The sequence below is a fragment of the Polistes dominula genome, unplaced genomic scaffold (assembly GCF_049000335.1).
Source record: "Polistes dominula isolate Pdom_NZ unplaced genomic scaffold, Pdom_raw_medaka contig_20, whole genome shotgun sequence".
Lineage (NCBI taxonomy): Eukaryota > Metazoa > Arthropoda > Insecta > Hymenoptera > Vespidae > Polistes > Polistes dominula.
The window spans coordinates 1,889,166-1,917,015 of NW_028301147.1; the positions used below are offsets into that span (position 1 = coordinate 1,889,166).

The window sequence follows — 27,850 nt, forward strand, 5'->3', positions numbered from 1 at the left end:
AATATCGACAATTAATTAAAACGTTACCAATTCATTTCAACGACTTTTCATAAGCCAAACTTTTGTTCAATCGTTGTCTGATTGAAAATATTTCATTGAAAATAAATTTTTTATCGTATTAATAGAAAGAAAATTGTACGAGCTTTGACAATTGTTTTGAAAAAAAATTTAAGTAAAGAAGAAAAAAAAGAAGGTTGAACTAATGTAAAAATTATAAAATTATTAAGGGTGCCCTGCCACCTGTCTTTAAGTAAACGAATTACCTTATATTGCCATCTGCTAGAATCTTATCGAACTAACAGAGATAATCATGATACTTTGTTAATAAACAAATAAATAAAATAATATTGCGATTATAAATTGAGATATAAACTATTCTATCTTTTAAGTAGGATAAAACTGCACACAGTGTGTAAAATTTGATTAAAATTGGTTCAGTAGTTTAGGAGTCCATTGCGGACAAACAACGTGATACGTAATTTATATAAATTAAAATTTAATAATTAAATATTTATTAACTATAAAAAAGTAATAATAATTTTAGTATTACTTGTCAAGCGTATTAATAAAAAGAAAATTACTTAAAGTTTCAATTCGTTTCAAGGTAAAATTTAAGTAGAGAAAAAAGAAGGTTGAACTAACCTAAAAATTATAAAAACATTTAAACATTATAAGAAAATTTGTTAATTTTTGTATAACTTATCAAATACTATTAAAATAATTTCTAACTTTTGAAAAATATCTAACAAATCTCTCTCTCTCTCTCTCTCTTTTCAAACTTTTAATGTGTTTTTCGTTACACAAAGAATATCTCTCAGTAGGTTAAACATATTCATTCGTATAAATTTTTCGTTTAAATAGCAATAATAATAATAATAACTATCTTCCGGTGTTTGTTAAATGGCGAATTCATGAAACACTCAATAATACTAATACATATTCATTAGTCATTATAAGCGTTTAGATCGTGCCACGAAACGGTTTGAAATGAAAATGGTAAGAAATTAATTGCCTGACACGTCTAATACGTGTTCAAGCTTCTGACTGATTGTGAGATTGAGAAAGAAAGAATGAAAGAAAGGAAGAAAGATAAAAGGAAAAGAAATGAAGAGAAAAAAAATATATATATATATATATCCATACCATAAACTGAAACGTTGAGAACAATAGAGAGATAATGGTTAAAGTGTACGAAGTGAAAGTGTAATTAGCATAGAGTTTGCTCGGCTACTCTTCCACGATCAGGGTCACGTAGCGGGAAAAAGGAAAGGAGAAAGAAAGAGATAGAAAGAGTAACAGTAAGAGAGAGAGAGAGAGAGAAAGGGTAAAAGGGAGTCTCTTCAACTCGATTCTTATAACGTCGGTCGATTTATTAAACGTACACACCTGCCCCACCGTCGTTTCTGGACAATAAAGCTCTATCTCGATCTCACGAAAGGTCCTCTTACCGTTTTGCCAGCAGCCAACTTTGCGGGAGCGATGTATCGTTCGAAATAATCGTGTATAGCATTTCACTGCTAAGGATACCTTTGCCCATTGTCCTTGAGAAAGAGATAGAAAAGGAATAAAAAGAACAAATAACCAAAAAAGAAAAAAATTAAGTGGGAATTAATAAATAAATTGAATTAAATTTTATTATTTGTTACACATCGATTAAAACATTCGTAAAAAAAAAATATAATTCATTTTAATGAAAAATCAAAAATGTTTCATCAAAATTGATATATATATATTTATTGATAATATTATTTGATATCGCAAAAAGAGTAGAATTAATTTATTGAATTGTAAATAAATTATTGATTAATGTAAAAAAAGAGAAAAATTAATTTGAAATTTGATATCTCCATTTGTAAAAAAGATTTAATTACAAAAATGATTATTTATTTGATACGATTTATATTTATACGACGTTGAAACGTGTACCGTAAGCCAAGCGTGTTAAATTTGCTAGTAAAGGACACCGTGCATCGGATTAGTTCCAGATCTAGCTGTGCACTTTACTCATATCCCCATGTGTGTGTGTGTGTGTGTATGTGTGTGTGTACGTACAGTTTAGAGGGGGAGGAAGGGAGAAACCTTGCAATGAACTAAGGATGTCATGCACTACCGCGATTAGTTCTCCCGCTAGTTGTCGTCTCCACGGGACGTCTTCGTTCTACGTTTTCCGCTACGTCCTGGGCTAACTTCCCTTTTTTGATTTTCTCTTTCCCTTTCTCTTTATGTGTCTCATATATATACATATATATATGCACGCACATCTACAGGGTGTTTCCTTAATATTGTAATCTTTAATAATTTGACTAAAGACAAAAATTGTATTAGTGCAATTGTATACGAAACATGTGCATATTATTAATTAATATTGTAATGATATTATTTGTTAGTATCTTTTGTTTATAATCTTTTCAAATAATTTGCTAAATAAATAATAAAAATTTTTTTTCTTATTTTCATATATATTTATTTTTATATATTTAATATAAAAATTTAATTTAGCTTGATATGTTATTTCGAAATAATTATTTGGTATTGCAATAATGATATATTTCATATATTAAATATTTAATTTCGATTATCAATTTATTTTATTTTTATTTATAATCTTTGAAAATAATTTGCAAAACAAAATAAAAACAAATTTTTAATTTGGCTTGGTATTTTATTTGAAAATAATTATTTAGTAATTCGATATAATTATATATTTTCGAAGAATTAAATATAAATATTCAATTTGAATAATAATTTCTATTATAACAATTATAATTAATAATAATAATATTTCTGTTATATTATAAATTGTGATTACTATAACGTTGATATTACAGTCTTGCTATTACTACCTGATACACAGATGCACGTGTTTGACGTTTCGTTTTTGTTGTAGTTGTTGTTGTTTTATTAGAAATATTATAAATGGTATGAATGTTGATGTAGGTAAATAAGAAGCACCCTGTATATGTCTTTGTCCGTTGCACACGGTCCCGTATATCCGCTACTTGTGCAAATCGGCGAGTCGGACGAGCGAACAGGTTCTCTTTCTCTGTCTTTCTTACACGAACAGGATGCATCGTCGTTGAACGTCGCGCGGTTCACTCTTTGACCTCTTCTTCCTGGATCATGCGGCGCGAATGGGAGTGAGGACCTATCCAGGTTCTACTCTGTCCTGTTTTTTCACTCCCTTCAACTTTTTTTTATTCATTCCCTTTTTTCTTTTACACTCAAGCAATGTAAAAATGATTTACGAGTGAACGGCACACGCTTTTGCATACATAAAAATATAAAAATATAAATATATATATATATATATATATATGTATGTTTATTTGATATAAATGTGAGTATATAATACTCGTGTAAATGTGCATTGCTAGAACGTTTACCCAGATTATTATTGGCCCACCAAGTGGGCCCACCAACGTAGAATAGGTTTCAAAATTATTACATGATTTATATATATATATATATATATATATGTATGTATATATAAATGAATTTCCACATTTTGTTACGAACGATTAGACACGCTTCATTCGTTCATTTAAAATCTTTTGTCCTATAGAAAAATTTGTATCGAGATTTCATTATCCTTCTTTATTTCATTTTTTTTTCTTCTTCCGAATTTTCAAACGTTGCAAAAGTGAAAGCGTATTAAACTTAGCTCGTAAAATCTCGTTGTAAATTATAATTTATTCGTTAGTTAATATTATTATTCAATTTTCTCACGTATATTGGTATTTGATAAATTACGCGTGTGTTAATAATAATAATACTAATAATAATAATAATAAATGTTACATATGGATTAGTAATTGGTTATAGAAAAATTAGAAAAATATTTCAATGTGTGATATAAATGTTTGTATGCATTTGGATAAAAAAATTTATAATATGATCGATTAACTTTCGGAAAAGTTGTCCTTCGTCCCTCCAATGTCACGTCCTTCGACTCTCGGTCGATTCCGATGCTAACGGTCGGCCGTTAGCGGACCTTGAGCTGCTGAGATCTTGGTAGAACACTCACGTAATTTACTTGTTTTCTGCGCCGCCGGCATCGTTCTCGTTAACTCACCGATTGCGAATTAAGGAGAGAAAGAAAGCGGTATGAGTTAAAAGGAGGAAAGAGAAATGAGACGATTGAAAAAGAGAGAGAGAGAGAGAAAGATAGAGACAGAGAAAAAATACATAAGAAGAAGATAGAAATATACATATGCACATATATTTATTATTTATGTTTATACACGCATTTATATTTATATAAGGAAGAAATAAGAAGACTGTGAAAAAAAAAGAAAAAGAGAGAGAGAGAGAAAGAATATATATATATATATATATATATATATGTATTTGTATAGGATGTTTCAATTTTATTTTGCAGCAAGTGTATAATAAAAAAAAAAATGATTTAAAAATTGTTTATATAAAAATAGTCATCAGTACTTCGTTAGTATCATTGATTTTATGTGTAAAATTAGATTGATAATTGATAACATAAAATAGATTGTATAAACAATCTTTATATATAAAAATTCAATGTCACGTTGTTTATTTTATTTTTTAACTTAGTATAATAGGATATTTCTATTTTTTATTACTAATTTAAGGATTTATTATTTGGAGGTTATCTAGGTCTTTAAGTACTGGAAGTTTTCGATAGATGGCACTGTATTACAATTCAATTATATTATGTGTTTTTTCAGATTTACATATGGCATAACTAACCTTATTTTTTCTATTTTTTTATTGTATTATTATTTTATATATTTTATTTATAATTGTGTGTGTTGTTATTAATATATTATATACTAAATATATTAAAAATTATTTTTCCTAATTTGAATTCCTAGAAATTATTAGTGAATATTAATTTGACTGCATTAAATAGTTTAAAATAATATTAAATCAATACTTTATAATAAAATCACAGCAACACAAAGCTGAAACATCCTAGTATTTTAATATAATTTTAATACAATTTATTAAATATTATAATAAAGTATAAAGAGGGTTGCCAAAAATTTTACTCTTAAATGCAAGATAATTGTTGGGTTTGAAAAAGAATGAAACACCTAGTATACAAATATACATATATATATATATATATATATATATATATATATATATATATATATATATATATATATATATATATATAGTTATGTGTATACACACGTATAAGTATGGGATATCGGTAAGATCGATCGAAGAATCACGATCGAGGTCGCGTATACGTTAAGCTTGTCTCGTTTTGCAGTATGCTTTAAAGAAGAGAGAAAGAGAAAAGTGGATGTACAGATATATAGAAAGAGATAGAGATTGGCGAGTTGGGTTCTCTTCGAAAAGCGAAGGAAGTAAACGTAACGACGTCTTTGGAACGACGGTTATGCAAATCGTCGTGCAACGTTGAAGTCGCGATAAAGGGAAACCGTTCTCGCAGCTCATTTTCGTTCTCTTTCTTTTTCTCATTTTTTTTTCTCATTCTTTTTCTTCTGTGTTTGGTGGACCGCAGTTAGCCTTTGGTGGTCGTCGGTCGCAACACGAAAAGAAATATCAACGAAAGATCTTCTCTCTCTCTGGTTCGGCGAGATAACGACCCAGTCCTCCCTTTTGCTGCTAAAGTCGGCGGCTTCCGGCGTTCGACGACCTTTTCGTATATGATCGCGAACTTCGAAGATGATTTTATTCGACCATGCGAGTTAGATCAAGATACTCCGTGTTACTTTGTAATATCAATAATCCCTTTTTTCTCTCAATCCTTTTTTTGGGCGGGTAATTTTTTTTTTTTTTATTTGAAAACTAGATCTTCTTCTGGAAGGTTATTTTAGGGTACGTGCATGTAAAACCGTGTATTAGTGACAGTAAAATCATTCATTCAGTTGTTTGTATTTTTATTTAAGTATTTCTATGGCTATTTATGTTCTTAATTTTTCTAATTTTTCTTTGGTTTAATTTGTAAATTAATTAACCATTTAAATGTTGAATACTTTTAGCTAAAGTGTTTTTGTAAGGATGTAATAGTTTGTTATTATTGCTAGTGTTTTCGTTAATTGTAAATTTAAATTGTATTTAATAATTAAAAAGATTTTGTTTCTTATATAATTTTCATCCAACAAGATTTACAAATCAATATGCAAACCAACGTTATATTATTTTACCATTTATATTAACAAACACGTATATGCATCGATAGATCATCCTGGCAACTTTTACCAAACACATATATACGTCCAACAGCAATCAAAGGTTTAAATAAATTATTGTTCTTTTTCCTAGATATTTCTTTTACTTAAAATAACAAATTTTACAATATCTCATACGTTACTATTTCATCCTCAACATTTTATCTTAACACTTGAACTTTTAGTTTAAAATGAGAAAACAAACAAATTAGTAAGAAAGAGGAAGAATTACTTGGACTGAAAAAATTTGCATTTGTTGAATAAAAAAACGAGCCGCCCACGTGTGTTATCGAGCAGTATACTATATATATATAAATACATCGAGCAAGAGAATACGTTCGGACTTTTAATTGGAGGGGTCTGACGATCCGATTTCAAGCATGGTCACCGTGTCGAAGTCTTCTTGAACGACAAAGGAGAAAAAAAAAAGAAGAAATAAAGAGAAGATAGGTTACTTCACTTTACCTTGAAGATGCCGGACGTAAGCTCGCGCGAATACCCCGTTAGCTTCGTCACTCTCTGTCGAAGTCTGTCGCGTTCCTCTTTCTCTCTCTCTTTTAATGTCAGCCAATGGTGTCACCGTGATCTTGCTAATTGGACGCGATCAATTCGAATTCACCAAAAGTAAAAATGAAAAAGCAAAAACAAAGAGAGAGAGAGAGAGAGAGAGAGAAAAGGGATCAAAGAATTAAATACCCCTGAAACCAACCACACCACTTCCCAAAAAAAAAACAAAAACAAAAAAAAACCAAAGTGAAATAGAAAACGTCAGAGTAATGGAAAGAGAGGTAACCAGGGTAAAAGAAAGAGATAGAAACAGTGAAACAGAGAAAAAGAGAGAGAGAGAGAGAGAGAGAGAAAGTCATGGGTAGCAACTAACAGGATCGTAGCATGCCGCCGTTCCACTACCTTTGCAAACGGTGGACACCGAGTCAACGATCGTTAAATTTAATGGTTCCCCTCGTTAATTTCATAAACCGACAGTTTCGCGTACGCAATTACGAATTACGCAAACGATGCTGCCCATGTATATATATACATATATATATGTATATATATATAGGACGTTAATTCTGTATAGAAAAGCGGTGTGCGAATATATTCGGTTCGGACATTGGTTACTTTTTATAGCTGACTCTCTTGTCGTAACGAAATTTCAACGTCCTATTTTTTTGGGGAGGGGGGATTTTTTTTGTTACTTTTGTCTGAGATTACCCCCACAAATATGTTCATCCTTCTCAGTTGAAACATATTTTATTAATCTTACCGAGTATCTGGATATCGATATTTTCAATCTTTATGTATATGTTGATCGATTATTCTTTATTTTAGGTCTTGAAATGATAATGGTTTGATAGTGGTTGTTAGTAAAATATACGAGTTTTGCATATGCATGATAATAATTATGACAGTGTACTGAGTGAATAAAAAAAAATATATATAATACTTTATTGTTATTATTATTATTATTATATTTCATAAAATGAACCAATAAACTATAATACTAAATATATTATAATGACATTTATTACTATTATTATATAAAATTGTTATTATTTATTTGTATAATATAAAAATGATTAAATGAATATCTTTTTCTTCTTTATTAAGTCCAGTGTCATAATTAATGGCATATATGTAGAAGCTAGTCAATTTTGTTTTGTATATACGTAAGTGTGTATGTGTGTATATGTGTATGTGTATATTCATGGATAAACATTACGTTAACATGCTTGCGGTAGCAAACATGGTTTTCGGTTATAAATCGGACCGAGGTGTGTAATCTGGCTGCTGTGACGAGCACAAAAGGCAAGTCAATAAATCTGTCAATATTAATCCACACCTAATTGATTCCATTAGCGGCGTATTTCTCTGTTAATATGTGTGTGTGTGAGAGAGAGAGAGAGAGAGAGATAGTACGAGCAAAATATTCTTCTCTCTTCGAAGTTGAAACGCATCGATTCGTCTAACTATGCGTGTCAAAGAGCACACATAGCAATGATTCTAAACGAGAGAGAAAGAGTAAAAGATAATGGGGGGAGGAAGTGAAGGGGGAGAGAAGATCGACGGGAGGTCGAAGGTCACTGATCGGAGTTCGATCCTACTCGTTTTCGATACTCCGATCCTGATAAATCGTTCGTTCAACAGAATTACTCTTCAATCATTATATCCTTATTTTTTTTTTATTCCTCTAACATAAATCCTATGTCCTTGGTTACATTGATCCTGTTATTATAATTGAAATATTAAAACGAACGAAAATTTCAATTAATAATTAAACGTTTGATTACTTACGCTAACACACTGGTTTATGTTTGTTACTACCCTCAAAAATGTATTTTACGTGTTTGCGTAATATTTTTTCGTAATTTTGTAATTAATTGAAATGTTTTCTTTGATATAATACGATATCAAAAATAACGAAACGTGTGTACAGGGTATAATTACTCGAATTGCTAGATTTGTTTTAGTATTAAAATTATTAATAAAAATTGTTGAAATTGTTAATTTTTTAAATAATTAATATATTTAATTAATTTTATTTGACAATTTTAGAATTTAGTCAATTAGTTATTTTTCGCAACCACAAAATAAAATATGTAGATACAAATTTTGTATCTCATAGGAAAGTTGATACAAAGTTTGTCTATTTTTTAAAATTTACTTTTAAAATTTATCATAACCTACTCAATTATGCATTTATAGATTGTCAATGATTAAAATGACAATAGTTAATGTTATTTATGAAAAAATTTTAATACACGAAATGATTGTTAAATGTCAGTGTTAGAATGATGTTAGACGTCTACGATAGTTGGTCTATTTCTTTTAGCGAGATACAATAGAACCGAGTAAAGGATCAAAGGTCAAGATATCCCTATTGTCCGTTGGACGATCTGCTTAATCGTCGAATCGTTTCGTCACCGTTCTTTGCAAGCAAACAAGAAAGCAAGCAAGCAAGCAAGCAAGCAATTTTGCAAACTGGCGTGGCGCGTCTGTCAACTTTCTGCGTTCGTTTCGCTACTATGAATGAGGTCGCGAGACAGGTTCTACGATTCTACGAAGAATCCTCCTCCCCCTCCTCTTGCACCTCAACCACCTTCTCACTCACCTCTTTCATCTTCTTCTTCCCTTTCTTTCCTTCTTATTCAAGAGAGAAAGAGTAGTCGTGACAATGATAATCCGATCGTACTCGACTCGTTTCTTTCTTACGACAGAAAACGTTGCCGTGACGGACAGAAATAAATAGAAATGCAATTTTCTTGGTCGTGCTTCGACCTATCGACCGATACGATATAGGAGACTGTCATCCTTAAGAAAAAAAATATCTAAATCACGAAGAAGGACTTTATTTCTATCGTTGAACGACTACCGACATGAAAGGTAGAAAAAGAAAGAAGAAGAGAGACAGGTAATCTGTTCCTTTTGTGACATAGTGTATCACGATGAGAAGATACTAATTTATTTAATACGAACATACAATCATACTATCCCATGTACAGCGTCAAATTTAAGTATAGACACCATAAACGTCTATTTGAGATTTGATCTATTATTTACAATTTACAACATAATTGAAAACGGTTTGAAATTAAATGACAACAATAATAATTAAAATATATATCGACTAAGATGAATTGTGAACTATTAAAAGATGTCAGTAAACATATGAGAAAACAATTGACGGAATTAATCGTAAGATAGAAAAAATGTAATACCTAGATATAGAATAAATGTGAAAGTAGTGAGAAAATAGGCACGTGACGTCAAAGGATTGGTGGTTCATTGGTGTGTTCTTTCCCCTTCCCCTTTTATACTAGGAGAAGCAACAACCCTCGTTACGGTGAGACTAGGCGTAATCAATTTCACACATTGATTAATACGAAGTAAATGAATACCTGGGAAGCTCTCTCTTTCTCTCTCCCTCTCTCTTTTTCTCTCTCTCTCTCTCTCTCTGTTTCTTTCTCTCTTTAGTTCTCTGGTTTCGTGATGCGAAGGTACGGGCAAAGCAGGAGCGAGAGAAATGATTTATCCGGCACGGGTCGGGGGGTGCCTGCCACGCGTAATTATCATACGACAGCCGATTAAAATTGCGGCCGTGCTCGCGTTCAACATCAATTTCAGCTAATTACATGCATTTTCACGTCGAACCACCAAGCAACCCATGCACCAAGCGTTACGCTACTCTGCCGAACTTGGAAAAATACCAACTGTTACGTGCCAATGTACCTGATATTTCTACTCGGTATCTACTACTTTACCGGTTAAACGATCGCCATTTTGACGTGCACCGAGATGATGAACGCGGAACACCATCGTTTCGTGATATATATCTATATATATATATATAATATATGTAGTTTATGAAAAGAAAAAGTATCGCGTAATCTTACTAAGAATGATAGATCGTTAATCGAGATCGTAACTCGTGTGCTTTTATATATTTGACAAGTTAACCTCTACAGGGGCGATTTTTTTTTTGGCGGGAAAAGGTGATTCTATGTTTTTTTTTCTCTGTAGATTGGAAATAACCATTAATTAATGCAACTAAAGCAACAAATGTTTACTCCTCTGATTGAGTTATCAAATTTTTGTTTTTTTTTTATTATTTATATTAATTATTATTATAAAAAATTAAATGACCAAGTGCGTGAAGAGATTAATGTTAAACGAACTATAATTTAAGAGTTATTCTTTTTATTTTTTTAAATTTGCATCAATTATTTAATAAATAATTACTTTTATCTTACGAATATTTTTATGAATTTTAATTAATAGTGTGAGTAATTTTTTAAAACTAAAATTGATTAGTTTTCGTGTTGATTTGATTTCTCTTTAACAGGAAGGAAGATTTCAATATACTTACCGAAAAGAAACGTCGATTTTTTTTCCTGATGATCGTCCTTTTGCTGTCTCCTCGCCCTAACAACGAAGGGTCGAATCTTCTTGCGTAAATTCCTTTTCGTTCGTAACCAAGCCACGCTCGAAGACCCTCTTGTGGGAAATTCAGTATAATAATAGTTTTTACTTTTCGATAACACGTGTTTCTTATCCTTTTTATTCCCATTCAAAAGATTAACCTCGTTTCTATTCAATGATCCTTTTTCTACGTTGTTTAAAATTAACATTGATTTGTTATCTTTAAATAAACATTTTTCATTAACGGTGCTTAAGTTTTCAATTATTTTTTCATTCGTAGATCTACCAATCATTTCATTTAATTTCACATTTGTATTTGAATTCGAATTATTATCATTATAATAGTAATTTGAATTTTTTTGATTCGTCAAATTCAAATCTGACGTTGAGTTATTTGATGACAATATTAAATTAGGTACTCTCGTTTGATTGGTTAAAGATTTTACATGTTCGTAATCTTGATGATTATTTTTGTTCAACTCGTTCAAATTTTTATAATCATTGTCAAATTTCATAGTACATTTGTTTTGAGAATTATTGTAAAATGTATCCTTGTTGTTGGTTAGATCAACAAAATTGGAAGCTTGTAAACTCATTGCATGCATACTAATAGCTGTTTCTTCTAATTCAATTACTCTTCTTTCAAGATAAGCAATACGACGATCTCGAGCTTTCAATAAGTTGAGAGCTTTTCTTGCTCGACATTCTTCGTCAAAAGCGTTCCTATAAAACAAAACCAATGATGTAATCTCAACAAATAGTAGAAATAATTTCCTACTATTATATAATTTATGGATAAATAAAAAAAATAATAAAAAACAATTATTAGTTTAGCACAGAGAATTACTTCTAATGATAAATATTAAATTTGTACGATATATAAAATACAGAAGCGTGCTGAACTAAATTCGACTCCGTAATCTACTTCAGTAACTATTCATTATATGAAATGTTATAAAAAAATGTGGACTTTTTGAAAAAAAAAAAACAAAAAAAAATAATAATATGAAAGTAAAATGAAGCAAATGAACGTTGTTGATACGCGATAGAACGTATTAATAAGTCAATCGGGAAGGTGTTAATTAGAATGATCGTTCATGTCAAATCTAAACCACGTAGGTATAACATTTGATTCATGTTATACTATGTATAAGAGATAAACGTAAAATCGTTTTAACCAGGTTACAACAGGTCTAAAGAACCGTTTCGCGTAGTAACGTCAATTAATATCCCGCATAGTCATTATTAACGTTAGTGGAAAGCTTTGGCGATGGGCGGCTTGCGTTATACTATAAGGCCGAGAGTTCCCGATGACTTAAAGTGCTTAAGGAAACCGAAATAAATTACAGCGCGGAAGAGAGGTGCATATTTAATTCGAGCAATTAATGCCGTCTTGTAAAACACGCCGCTGGGGTGGTTCCATTCCTGTAGTCCTCCCTCTTTCCTGGCAGTAATGAGCCCGATAAATCAACTGGCTCTGCACTCGAAACTTCGCGGATAACTTTGAGCTTCTGCATTTTGTTTCTGCCCGTAGTACTGCTGCTGCTGCTGCTGCTGCTGCTTCTGCTACTACTACTACTTCTACTTTTCATCCTATCCTACCAGCTTTTTCCTATTTCCAAGGACTCCAAGCTTTAGTTTGGATAAATGCTAATGGAAAAAGTAGAATGCGTAAAAAGGTACTTTTGATCGAGAACAAGAAAAAGAATTTTTCTTTTTTTTTTTTATTAAACAAAATCAAGTAGTGATGAGGAGAATATTCACGTAAATTCTATGGGGTAAAAAAATATATGATAAATATAACTCGAGGAAGATCGTTCATGTTATTTTGGTATTTGCATTGTGGTAATTTAGTTGTTTTTGAAAGATTAAACGAAAGTGATGGCTTTTAATGCGTTCAATCAACGTGGAAGATCGTGTACGCTTTAAGGCGAATTACGAGGAGCGAAGGATCTCACCCTGTGCATCTACAAATCATTGAATCACCCCTCAACAGAGTGAGACGACGGTTCGTGCGCAAATTTCACCGTAATCCAGCGTCTGTGTTTCTTTCCCTCTCTCGGATTTATGGCGATTAATTAGGCATAAAAATCTGGTCGTTTGGGAGAAAAGGAGGAAAAAAAAGTCAAAAGAAAAAAAGAAAGAAAGAAAGGAGAATACCAAAGCAGTAGCAGCAGCAGATTGCCCCCCGTTTAATCTTCGTATATAACTTCTCTCTTTCTCATTCAACCGAAAGATAACCAACATGACGTCTACTTATGTTCAAGAATTCATTTCTTCTAATAGCTAATAGTTTTAAATGAATCCCACCCTCGGTGACATTAAAACACCGTAAAATTAAATCAGATAGAATTCAAGTTTGAACAATAATTATTAATTTTTCGATATAATAATAATAAGGATATAGAATTTGTCGAATGTTGAGGTTAGAACTAAAGATAGAGAGATATAGAATTAGCGAAAGAGAAAGGGTGGGTCACCACCTCGGCAAATACTTGTCCGTGTTATATAGGGAAAGGAAGTTGTTTCCGTAGGTAGAAGCTCGTAATACGGCTTATTAAAATTACAGACGGTCCGGTACAAGGGTCTACCCATAGAGAAAGAGAGAAAGAGAAAGAGAGAGAGAGAGAGTCCAGACCGCATCCCGTCTAGGGAGCAGAACCGCGACAGAACCGAGACAGCTCGTGACCAATAGAACGAGAGGAGAAGAGGTGAAGGAGGTTAGCAAGTTCCAAGTCCATTCCACGGGACTGCTTTATACGGACATCCAGGATCTCGACCACCAGGGATTACTCTTCGAGGTCTGCACGAGGAGGACGAGAAAGAGAGGACTATGTCGACCACGAAAGAGAGAGAGAGAGAGAGGGAGTGGAAACTGTACACATTTCTCTCTTTCTCTTTCTCTCTGTTTCTTGCACCAACTAGATAGCTTTTTCTCTTTCTAGCACCATACCGATGTCCTGGATTAATGTTATTGCTTTACCAATTCCCCTGAACTCGCGGACAAAGCGAGTAACTTAACGATCACTAGGAGTTGCTCTCAGTTCTAGAACGGTAATGACGTTCCTTGGATATCGTCGAAACTCTCGAGCTAGCTAGCTAGCTAGCTAGCTAGTCACGAAGAGGATACGTCTTGATTAGAAGACTTAGAAACGTGCTCCTTAGTTGATATTTTGCGTAGATAAAGTGTTCGAGCTTTAGCTAACTGCTAAAGAGACTTTGGTCTAATTCCATGAGAGGGAATGAGAGAATGAAAGGAAGAGATAGTAAAATGGTAACGTTTAATCGGTTTACCATTTACTTTCGCTTTCACTTTCATTGCTTTTCTTATTTTTTTTTTTCTTATTTTTAACAGTAATTATTAAACAACAAAACAACAACAACAACCAGAACTTCTAATATCTCGTGCGTTAATTATAAATAATTTATTTAAAAATTCTAAATAAAAAATAGAAAATAATTAAAGAATTTGTTAAATAGAAAGTTGTTTTACCAAGAGAGAGAGAGAGACAGGTTAGATTTAATAAATAAATATGTCAGATCTTTCGTACGAGATGATTAAATCGACGACAGGATTCATTGAATCAAACGATTATGCATCGTCGTTTCTCAAACGACTAAGAACGATATCCGGTGAATCGTGTTAAAAATCTATACGAGTCATGGGCAAAGTCGTGTACGTATATATATATATATATATATGTATGTTGTATCCGTACACGGTATACCAAGACGATATTAATTACGATAATTGCTAGGAGGATGATGAACGATCCGCTCCGGTATCAGGGCAGAAGGTCTGAACCATGCAGAGATCTATTCGTCCGGATATTATCCAGTGTGCGACAACGATCTTACTCTCGTCGTATAATTAAAGTCTGCTAATGAAGCTCTTCCATAAGTACGGGTACACTCTGGGTTGCAGTCACGTTGCTATTTTTTATCTTACATCGCAAAATATTTTCTCTTTTCCCATTTTTGTCTTCTTTTTTATTGTGATTATTTATTTATTTTATTTTTTTTTTTTGAAGCTAGTTCATCGATAAATACTTCGAATTTCAAAGAACATCTTGTCGGTCATTCATCTGTCCTTTAAACATATTTTTTGTCTATTAAATCACATCGTTGATGCTAAGGGTAAAAATCTTAATCGAACCATTCAAACAGGGTTGCAAATTCTGCGTGAATTATTCAAATACTGATTTTAGATTACGAAACACCCCACCCTAACCCCTTCTTTATAAATATCATTGTACATTTTATTTTTATCAATGTTCATTCGCAAGGTTTAAATATAATATCGAAGAGTCTCTGACTGACTCTCTGTGTGTGTTGAAAAAGAGTGAGAAAAGAACGGGGGGTGGAGTAGAAGGGGGAATATTTATTACATACGGTCACAAACATGAACTGGTCCTGAAGGAATGTGTCAGACAGTCATCGAGGTGGTATCCATCAAGTTTGCACCAAAGGACTACAATCTAAGATACCTTTTGACGCATACGGTAAATAAAAAGGAAAAATGAAAAAAAAAAAAAAAAGATCAACAGGCTACATTTGTCGAGTGTGAGATCCTGGCAAGGTAAAGAATGAACTCGTGACACAAGAGAACCGTAATTACGTTAAACGATTTCTTAGCCTTTGCTTCGAGCGAACCTAACGATTGTAAATGTGGTGGTGGCAACGGGAATAGTCCTTTTGGTGGTAGTCATCGAGAATCCCTTTCAGAAGCAGTTTTATACGTCCTTGCATCGCGTGAATCGAAAAGATTAGTCGAATTCCTAACATCCAAATTCATGTCTTACAAACTTCCATTGGTATTGTCCAAACAGAAAAATGTTAGTGACGATGATGTATAATAATAAGAAATATACGACATGACTAATTATTCTTCATTCCTGACGATGATCTGGGTGAGATTTTTCATGATCAACTGAACTATACAACCAGGTATTTAAATTTATTTTAGTATAATATAACAAATTAAAGGTATAGGAAAAATTGTATTATATAAAAGATCCTTTACCTTTTTATTATTCAACTCTCTTTTAACTTTTCTAATTAAATGTTAAATTAACCTCTTCAGGGACGATTTCTTTTTGGCGGGAAAAAGTGACTTAATGTTTTTTTTTCTGTTTCCTTTAATTGTACATCAGAAATAACAATTACTAATGCAACTAAAATAAAACAATGTTTACTTCACTGATTAAGTTATCAAATTTTTGTTCTATTTATTATTGATATTAATTATAATTATAAAAAACTAAACGTCCACATATGTGATCAAGAACGTAAAGAGGTTAAGTTTCCATAATATTATTCGCCATATCGTGTTCATTTATCTAAAATACAAATACATAAAACCTACAACAAAATATTAGACGTTCATCAAATTGAATATTGACAAAATACCTGTATTACATTTTTAAAAAAATGTTTTTTCATAAAAACTACAAGATATTACAAAAAAAAAAAAGAAAAAAATATTCGAATTAGTTTCTCACGAGCCTAAGATCAGTCACGTAGAAGAAGTGTTTTCTCTGCTATCAGATATAGAAGACACCTTTTCCAAGTGGATGATTACATAAGGTAGATGTAACATATATATACATACCAACTTAAAAGTAAAATTTAAAACGTGAACACATATTATAATGTACATATACACACATAACCACGTATGCATACTAACATAAAATCCATACAAGTATAGATACTATATCAAGGTGTTCCTTTTAAAGGAGGTTCCTTCTTAACGATCTCTCACACGATACGGCCTAATGACTAGCACGGGCATCTTCGGTCCGATACGGCATTCAAAGAAAGACCTTGAAGAAAGAGTGGGTATCCGTCAGTCTCGTGGACCAGAAATTGTGTTGCAAGTCACGCTACCATAGGGCGAAACTAAGTGTGTAAGAATGAGATAGATAAAAGATAGAAAGAGAAGGAAGCTTTTGAACTCTGAGATGAACGAGGAACATCTACACTTGTCTCTCTCTCTCTCTCTTTCTTATTTTTTCTTTTTCTATCTTTCTATATCTCTTTTCTCTAACGGCCGTATGCAAGCGGCAGTTCTTTTAAAGTATCCTCGCTTCACTACCGAAGAAGCGGTTTGGAATCCACCTTATTGACAGCTTCACGGCTCCCGAAAATATACCCCTATCGTATCCCCGCCATATCGTTTTTCTCTCTTTCTCTTTCTCTTTCCGTTTCTTCTGTTTCTTATTTCGTGAAGTAAAAGAGGGGCCGGAAATTTCTTTCGTTCGGACTACCGGCTGAAATTCTCGAGCATGATTTCAACGCTACACCGTACATTCATAAATAAGCTTTGAAATTGTTATGTATGTATGTGATATATATATATATACATATCTATAGATACATACGTATAAAACGAGTGTTTGATAAATCTTTCAAATGTGATTACTTTAGATAGATGATTCAAAAAAATATTGTCTGTTCTATATCCTATTGAAATAATTCGAAAATCATGTAGTTATATTTTCATATGTTTTTCTTCTGATAGTGTCGTAAGTTGTTCAAAAAAAAAAAAAAAAAAAATGTTGGAAGAAGATTAATTGGCTAAAGTTTTCCATTCTAGATGATCGTTATCTTCTTCCTGAAGATTTAGTATTTTCCTATTAACGTTTACCCTATGGACGTATCAGGAAGAGTATAAGCAAGTAGAGAAGAAGAGAAAGTTGAGAAGATGAAGGAGTGTAACATGGATGACAGGAGATGGTTACGAAGGAAAGAGAAAGAGTATAAGAGAAAAGAATAAAAGATAGTTTGGATGGGTATGTGCACACAACATAAGCTCTTCTCTTGGCCATTAACACCTACCGGACAAATCACTCGATTTTCTCGGACGATTTTCTCGTAGCACGTTCGTGGCAAATAAGGAAACACGATGTATCACCCGTGGGACGAGGAGTAGGGGTTGCAAAGGAAGGAAAAAAGAAAGTAGAAGAAAAGAATAGGAAGGGGGTGCTTTACTACCCGTCGGTAATGACGAAACAGATGGCCTTGGAAAATACGAGGTGGACGAAGAGGGTGAAACGAGCCGCAAATAGTGGTGGAGTTTCATGTCCCGTAGGAAAGAGAGGGCCAATAGTGGTGGGTTCCTTCTTGATGAAGTGTGGGCCATTATCGGTACAGGACAAAACCCACGAGTTCTTCTTCTTCTTCTTCTTCTCTTAGTAGGATCGAGAGCGACTTTATTACCCGCGAACACACGCTTCCTGAAATCCCACTGTGGGACGACAACGACCAAGACGACGACGACGACGACGACGACGAAGTGAACCTAGACACATCTACACTTTGTGTGTTACTTCTTACAAACGCTAGAAACCCTTAACGAGCTTACGAACTAAAAGAAACGGGTCCTCTTATTTCCAGTTTCTCAACCTTAATTTCTTTTTCCTTCGAACATTAGAACCTTTCTTTTCTTTTTCTTGTTTCTTTTTCTTTTTTCTTCTTCTTGTTGGGCTATAGAAATACGTCGTCGATCAATATCGTCTCCGTTTAATCTCGTTTCTTCTTTTATTATTAATTACATTTCAATAATAATTTAAATATTTGAAATATTATTATTATTATTATTATTATTATTTTATAAATTTAAGATAATATATAAATCAGGATGAGACTTCTAACAATAAAAAATTATATGAGTAGGATTAAAGTGTCATTGGAAATAATAGAAAAATTAGAATGTTTAGTATCATCTAAGCTTATTTCAAAAAAGAGAGAGAGAGAGAGAGAGAGTAAACTTCATAGTCGTGTTCGACGTGGACGAAAAAGTTTATGATCGGTTTATGAGCGCAATAATCCTCTCGTGAGTAACACAATATAGGCTAATTATAGAGGACGAGGTCCAGGTTGGCCGACAGGCATTAACGCACGCGTTAAACTCACGGCAGGCACGACAGCTTGGGTGGCTTCCCTATTTTTGTCCTTTTTTCATCTCATTTTCTTTCTTTTCGTCCCTTCATTCTCCTCCTCCTCCTCCTCCTCCTCCTTCTTCTTCTCTACATCCTTCTCTTTTATATTCCTTTTCTTTCCGACGATGCACTTCGCACTTTGATCCTCGCGTCGCTAATGCGTCTCTGTTATTTCAGTCCTTATCCCTGACAGTTAGACACTAGCAAGCTATAAGGCGACCTTTTCAATTCGTGTAAACCGATCTTCTCTTCTCTTACTGTAGTTCTTCGTCAGTTGCATGACATTACTGTCTACCCGTTAGAGGAAAATAATTTAACCCTGTTTTCTTTTAACTTTCTTATTGCTAGAAAACTTTCTTCGATCTTGCTAATAACGTTTTGTAGGTATATATATATATAATATCGTATTATATAAATAGAATTAAAAGACATCAGACTAATTTCATTTTACAGAAAACGGTTCAATTCTTATCAGAGATATTTTCTTTTAAGTTTATAGTTAATAAACAGATTAATAATAAAAGTGTAAGTATTTAAATTTATATTTTTATAAATATATAATAATTCGTGGATAATATAATTATTATATATATATATATATATTGTTCATAGTGAATACAATATTTATTCAACATTGATCACATTTATTTTATTATAATATAATATACTATAATTTTTTAATTAAATTTTTTAATTTTAAATTTAAATTTATATTATATTATATTTAAATATTATAGTATAATATTATACTATATATATATATATATATATATATATATATATATATTTAATAATATATAAATTATATTTTTTTTTAAATAAAATAAATATATACATTCAAAATAAAATAAAAATATATTAAAATAATTATATATTTTATTAATAAAAACAACTATAATTCTATGATAATAATATAATAATAAAAATCCTACGATAAAATAAAATATTATATTTGTCATAATAAATTACAAATGAAAAAAAAAAAATAAATAAATTAAAATATCTGTAAATCCATACGATTTAAAAATTACGAAACAATTTAACAATAACATTTAGGAATTTTTTCGTATTTTGTTAGATCGAGAAAATACAAAAAGCCATACGTGTACCCCTTGTCCTCGATGACGTAGCAATTTAGTTTGGACGGTCGTTTTGTAAACTAGGCGCGAGGGAATTTCGAGTTAAAAAGCAAGTGATTAATGAATGCCGCCATCGAAAGAGACCTTTCTCCCTTTTCTGTCTATCAGTCTGTTCTCTCTCTCTCTCTCTCTCTCTCTCTCTCTCTCTTTCTCTCTTTCTCATTCCCTTTTACTCTTTTACTCTCATACTTACTCGAGAGTTCTTTAGGGTTGCGTGTCTGTAATTGATTCCGAATTACTTGTCGCTGACAAGAGACTCGATCATTACACGATGACTTTCGATGTCGTGTCACGATATAATCTATGCCCTTTTTTTTGTCTCACTTACAAAAAAAAAAAAAAAAAAAAAAAAACAAGATAAAAAAAAAGAAAAGAACATATTCCTAAATGGTAAGTTCCTTTTTTCTAACCATACCCCCATAACGTTAAAAGTAAGTTATCTGAAAGTTTTTTTTTTTTTACTTGTTTTTTTTTTTTTACAAATTGCAAGCTGACATAAACGATAATGAACGTGTTACATTATTAACGTTATAATTTAAATATTAATTTATCAATGAGTTGAATAAACTATCATATTATATTTGTCAATTTATATCAATCTACTTTCATTACTTTTTTTTCTATACACAATTGACACCTAATCGTTATCTAATTATATATACTATATATATATATATATATATATATATATATATATATATATATATATATATATGTATATAAGTATAGAAATAGTATAAATCATAAAATCGAACTTTGAGATCCAAAGAGAAGGACTTTTTATTTTTTTTTCACTAAACAAGAGTAAGTTTCAATATCGAATGCCTGATATACGTATTTCGAATGGTTTTGTGAAGTCTCGTTGGGTGTACGAAACTCGCGTCAAGGAAATGGTTACAACCGACTAGAGTAATATTTCAAAGCCCGGTAGCGGTACTATATACACTTGGTAGTAGTATGTGTTAGGGAAAGAAAGAGATAGATAGATGGAACGTGTGTTGAAGTGAGAGAAAGATGGTAGAAGGAAAGCAAGCAAGCAAGCAAGCAAGCAAGCAAGTTCGTATAGATGGAATGCTAGTAGTAATTTGAACGAAACGTAGGACAACGTCTCATTTGTCACTTCATGGTGACACGTGCAACGAGTGACACGCGAAAGGTGCTGCTATATTTTACAACCAAACTGAAATACCAACTGCTGTGTGGAGATCCTATTTTTTTTTTTTATTTTTATTTCTTTTTTGTCACCACATTTGGACGACGACTACTACGCGTGAAATCTACTCTTAACGAAGAGGATCCTGATGTCAAACGAGCCTTTTTTTTGTGTTTTTTTTTTTTTTTTTAATTTTAGGTAGGAAAAAATGTGTCCACATATGTGAAGAACGAAAGACGAGATTTTATTGGAGAAAAAGAAGAAGAAGAAGAAGAAGAAGAAGCAGTGTGGCAGTTCGATTTCATTCGATTTAAAAATACCTAAAGTCCTTCGAATTCCATTGCTAAATGGGATGACTATGGTATGTGGGTCACGTTCAACCATTGAAACTTATCGATTTAACGTGTCCTTCTTTACACTAAATTCTAATCATTTATTTCTTTTTTTATCTATAACTTGCTTTTTACATTTTTCTATTTCATTTATTGTTTTTTTTTTTTATTTCAATCGATGTTACAGTCGTGTAATTTTATTTCAATCTTTGACGATTAGTAAATCACAATTTTCCAATTGAAATTACAATTAATTTGGAATAAATATAAAAAAAAAAAATAAATAAATAAATTCATCCAATAAGATTAAAAGAATCATTGGTCAAAGTCAAAATATATTTCATCGATTCAAAAAAAAACAAAATATTAGTAAATTGAAGGGTGATGAGAGTTTTGCAACGAATCGTCGTCGTCGTAGTCGTCGTACCAGGCAAGGACTCGCGATTTCTTTTTTTTCTCCACCCTCCCCCTTTCCTTTTTCCTTTTTATTTTTTTAATACTTTTTTTTTTTACCTTGAAATCTGCCCGGGGAAGTTGCTGCACATGGGGGCTCTCCTATCACGGGGGCAGATTGGCTCGTGTTTGCGAAGAGCAAACGCCACTAATTAAAATCCCGCGGACCTCTCCTCAACCGGTAATCAACGGATGCCCTTAGGCATCGAGGATGGTCAACGTTTCTCAACCTTTCGACTACCTCCCCCCACCTCACCCCCTTTTCCACCTATCTTTCAATATTTCTCTCGATATCCAATCTCTGTCTCTCACTCGTTCACTCACATTTCATCTATCACGAAATGCTTTTAACGTTTATCTTATGATATCATTTTGTTTTCGATAGATTATTCATTACGTGTATATATCTATGTGTGTGTATCTGTGGTGTTTTTTATTTTTTATAATAATAATTTTTTTCTTCTTAATAAAATACTTTACCTGACGATACAACTCTCGATCTTTTTAGCCAAACTTCTTGGCGACTCCGGGATTGTTTGTTGAAATTGTTTTTGATCACCGTATGACATTTTCTGAAAAATATTTAAACAAAATAAATTAGTTATAAATGATATTTAAAGTAGAACTTTTCGAAGTGTTACTTTATCACGTGGAATCGTAGAAATTTAAAAATCAAAATTAACAAATTCCAAATCGTGCAAACATTAAACATTTAATTGAAAATTCAGTTTAGTAACATTACGAGTGTGATGTTATATCTGTTTATAATAGTGAAAAAGAAAATAGTGTATAGTCTATCATCCCCATCATCCCCTTCCCCAGGTTTGTAAAAATATTTGCTCGTGTAAAAAGGGGTCAGCAAAGAGGAAAAGTTTGAAAAGTTCTGATTTTAAAAGTGTATTGTTATAGAAATATTTTGTAAATAGTTTCTTTTAATTCAACTTTGTTTTATATTTATTATAAAAAAAAAAACTGAATGAAATGTATAAAAAAAGAAATAGTTCATTAATTTATTTTATGATTTTTTGTTGTTCAAAGATATGGGTATGTACGTATGAAGTGTACAATCCTCTCGTTCATCACGTTCTGCGATTCTATTTTAGGTCGATGTTAGTGTACTCCATTTTTTTTCCCCCTCATTTTTGTTTGATTTTTTTTTCTTTCTTTTTTAGTAGAAACGAGTGCTCGTCATCTACTTTCACATGATGTACGAGCAAAAGCCACTTTTCCTAGTGATATACATATGTTTTGGGCGCCAGGCTTTAGCGAGACTCCTCCGTTTGGTTTTGGAACAAAACTCTCGTCAGTGACGTAGTAATCAAATAAATCGCCCCTTTGAACAAACCAATGAGATGTAGAATCGTTTTCTTTATTTGAAATATTAATCGAGTTATTTCAAACTGACGACACTGTTTTTTTATTTAAAATATTGTCAATGCTGATGTCATCTATTTCTTATTCTTTTTTGTTAATTCGTATCAGACATTATCTCATCTCATCTCATCTCATCGTGTTGCATCATCGACAAGAACAGAAGTCAAAAGACAAAGATTTTCTTCTATGATTTACAAAGATGAGACGTCGTTACGTCAGTCAGTCCATTGGTGCGGTAATTCGTCGTTAAAGCTATTAATAATCCGTGTCCAAACGAGAGTTGACTTGTTAGTCCAGACGTAGAGACAAATCGTTTCTTTGTCAGACGTCGTCCATCGGGTAGTGAAGATGACAAATGCATGACGGATTTGACATGTTGAGAAAATTCGTCGTAGTGTAGGAAAAATTTCATGATTTCGATATTATCACGATATTGTCAATGAAAAAAAAAAAACGATTATTGTTATTTAAAAATATTATTGCACATTGCAATTGAAAATGGATAGAAAAAAAATTAATTAGTCAAAATCTAATTTGGATGATTTTATTTTTGACAATAATTTTAATTATACGTATAAATATAAAATATTCTAAAATTAATATTATATATATATATATATATATATATATATATATATATATATATATATATATATATATATAATATTGTATAATATAATTGATATAATTATATAAAAAATAAAATTTAAAAAATAATAATTAAATTAATATGAAAATAATAATTATAATAATTTAACTTAATTTATTATTATTTGTTTAAATTTATAATAATAATAATGTAATTAATAATAAAATAATAATTAAAATTATTTTAGAAATAATTCGATTTAATTAAATGCATTGCAAGAACTTCAAAACACAACGTTTACAAATAATAAAATAAAATTACCACAAAACCAAATTAAAATTTACAACTCAAATTGAAAATAACAAAAAAAAAAAAATCTAAGTACTTAAAAAAAGGAAGATAAAATATAAACAAATGAAAATATTTGAAGTCGGATAATAAATTTGTTCGATATTGGTCGTTTTTAAGTCAGTCGAGCATCCATTACCGTACACGCGAAAGAAAGATTTCATTACTCGTGCTATTAATAAGACTGTGTAATAGGCGTGTGCACGCGCTCGTGCGTGTGTGCATGAGTGAGTGTTCACGAGTAATGTGTCGCCTAACGGCTGGGCTGCTGAGAAATGTTTGTTTGCTTCCAGTGTGGTTAGCTGGTTGACAAACGTCCCGTAAATCCGGTCGAAGAGAGATGAGAAAAAGGAATTGGATAAAAGGAGACACACGTTCTCGATATTTTCACAAGCTGCCATCGTTGGGGTCGCATCGTTGGATTCAACGACAACTACGTCGTCAACGTGAATGATGAAAATAGTCCAACACTATCTTTCTATCTTTCTCTTTCTCTATCACATATTCTTCAATCTTTCACACTTCCTATCATTCATCTCTTTCTCTCTATCTTTTAATATGTCCCACTATCTTGTCCTTTGTTTTTGTTGTTTTTTTTTCTCTTTCATACAATATGTCCGACTCAGTTTTATTTGTGGTCGGTAAGAAAGTAGGGAACGAAAGATTTATCAGCTTTTAATGGTCCAGAAGGCGTAAAAAGCTCAGAACGGGAACTTTGTCAACGACTTTGTCAAAGTTATGTCAACAGAGGCCCGTTGCCAACAGCTGTTCCAGGCTGCCAGATATTTCGATGTTAACACGGCATTTGTTTATAGGTACACGAGACACGGAATCGCTTTCAAGGCTTCCTCCTTTTCTTTTTTCTTTTTTTTTTTGGGGGGGGAGGGTTTTTTCATTTCTTTTTCTTTTTTCTTTCTTTCTTTTTTTTTTTTTATTTCCAACCGTGAAAGAGAAGTAGAAAGAGATGACGAAAACGGTTATACTTTCGTAGAAAACGCCTTTAGCTAGCGTGCACAGTTTGGAGAACAATTTGTTTACAGGGAAGCTTTCGTTGAAAGATAAAAGGAAAAGTTAGTTTTGTCGTATGTTATATATGTGTTCTATACCCTAAAGGCTTTTGCCAAACACTCGTGGAAGATTTAAACGTTCCTATGCAGCCAAGTATTACTACACACACGTGGATACAGTTGTTCAACATTTGGTTTTTTTATTTTTTGTCATTTTCTTAGAAATTTATAAAGTAAATTTTATATTCATTTATAAAAATATTATATTTTTATATTATAATATAATTATTATATATTAAAATATTATTATGCTAATATATTATTAAATTAAAAATTAGATATAATATATATATATATTAAAAATATTATATAAGATAATAATTATATTATAATATAAAATAATATATGATATAATTAAATAAAATATCTAAATAATAAAATAATAAATTATGAAATATATAATTAATAAGATAATTAAAATATAATATTTTTGTTATCTCATTTGTTTTTTTATTTTTTTCATTTTCTTCGAAATTTAGAATGTAAATTATATTAATTTATAAAAATATTATATTTTTATATTATAATATAATTATTATATATTAAAATATTATTATGCTAATATATTATTAAATTAAAAATATTATATAAGATAATAATCATATTATAATATAAAATATAAAATAATATAATTAAAATAAAATATTTAAATAATAAAATAATAAATTATAAAATATTTAATTAATAAAAAATAATTAAAATATAATATTTTTATTATCTCAAATATAATAATTTGTATTTTCAATTAATAAATTATTATTCTTATAAATTACGTTTGTTCAATTAAACATGCAATAATAATAATAATAAAATAATAAAATACTTTTGGTTTTTTCTATCAAAAATTTTTTTTGTATTATTCATTTAAATTGTTATAATTTCTTTTGATTTATTTTTATTCAAAATATTAATACGAAGGATCAAGAATTGAAGTAAATGTTTAACGATTATTCGGTTAGTTTCGAAAATGATTTTACGATTTAACATAGAATGGTTAGATTCGGCGGACGTTAAGTAGTACAACGAAAGGGATGTCTGAGACACGATCAGCTTATTCCAGTCCGTTGGACGACTAAGTAACAACGATGTGATTAAGCCCTTAGGCAAATTATGCCATTACGCGTTAGGCGAATGTCTGTTTGGTTCTTGTTCAGAGTCGAATACTAAGAGAAGCTTCGCTTAATGCTACGTAAAGCTCAAGCTTATCTTTCACAAATTGTCACTCGTCCTACTATAACAGTTGATATTCTAAATTAATAATAGTTCTCTAATTAAAAATAGTTCTCTCATTTTATGGGTCTTTAATTTTAGAAAAATATGATGGTTATATTTTTAAATGAAATTATAGTGAGGATTTGAAAATTACAGTTATGGGAGATGGTGTCAATTTAATTGGATTTTAATCTTAAAATGTAATTGTATTTCTATTTGCTGTATTTTATATTATATTGTTTTAATAATTTATTTAATAAAAATAAATAATATTATTATTATTATTATTTGCTATTTTTCAAATACATTAACTTTAATTTACTTTATTTTCCAAATACCTAAACCTTAATTTTTTAAAGTAATTGTATTCCTATTTAGTGTATTTTTTATTATGTTATTTTAATAATTTATTTAATAAAAATAAATATTATTATTATTATTATTTGTTATTTTTCAAATACATTAACTTTAATTTACTTTACTTTTCAAATACCTTAATTTTAATTTTATTTATTTTTCAAATATCTGAATTTTAATTTTAAAAAGTAATTGTATTCCTATTTGGTGTATTTTATATTATGTTATTTTAATAATTTATTTAATAAAAATAAATAATAATAATATTATTATTATTCTCTCTTTTGCAAATACCTAAGTTGAAACTATGATTTAATTTTAATAATAAATAATAAATTAAAATAATATTAATAAAATAATTTAATATAAGAATTATTCTACAGGTTTATATTTTTTTATTTAACAAAATTATTTTATTCTATCACTCTGAAATTAAAGTTGACTTATTTGAATTTATTTGAATTGGATATACAATTCTCTTTCATTTTAAAATGTCGTTTAAATTATAGAAATTTTCTTAACTATAAACTTCGATATAAAAGATTACTAGATTCCATTAGAAATATATAGATTTTCTTTTCTACCCCTTATAGTTTCTTTTATTCGAACAAAAATGATTAAACGCCTCCCTGTTGAAATGAACGTCGTCTTCCGGCTTAATCAAAGTCGAATCGTTCGATCATCCCAACCATTCTGATTACATTCGCGAACTATCGAAGAATTGTTGTTCACGGGGTTACAATTAATAACTTCGAGAATTGTATTTTGATTTCGATTTTCTTTT

At 30.7% G+C, this 27,850-nt stretch overlaps 1 protein-coding gene across 1 annotated transcript in view; it reads right to left on the reverse strand.

The window, feature by feature from the left end:
• Positions 1-8,362: 8,362 nt before the first annotated feature.
• The window catches only part of LOC149030892 (uncharacterized), a 30,298-nt gene continuing 10,810 nt past the window's right edge, over positions 8,363-27,850 (reverse strand). Inside the window, exons 8-10 of the mRNA XM_089177280.1 lie at positions 22,600-22,691; positions 11,484-11,822; positions 8,363-8,405 (exon numbers count right to left, since the gene is read on the reverse strand). Of these exons, the coding sequence (XP_089033406.1) occupies positions 8,363-8,405; positions 11,484-11,822; positions 22,600-22,691 (474 nt within the window). The remainder of the gene's footprint in view (positions 8,406-11,483; positions 11,823-22,599; positions 22,692-27,850) is intronic.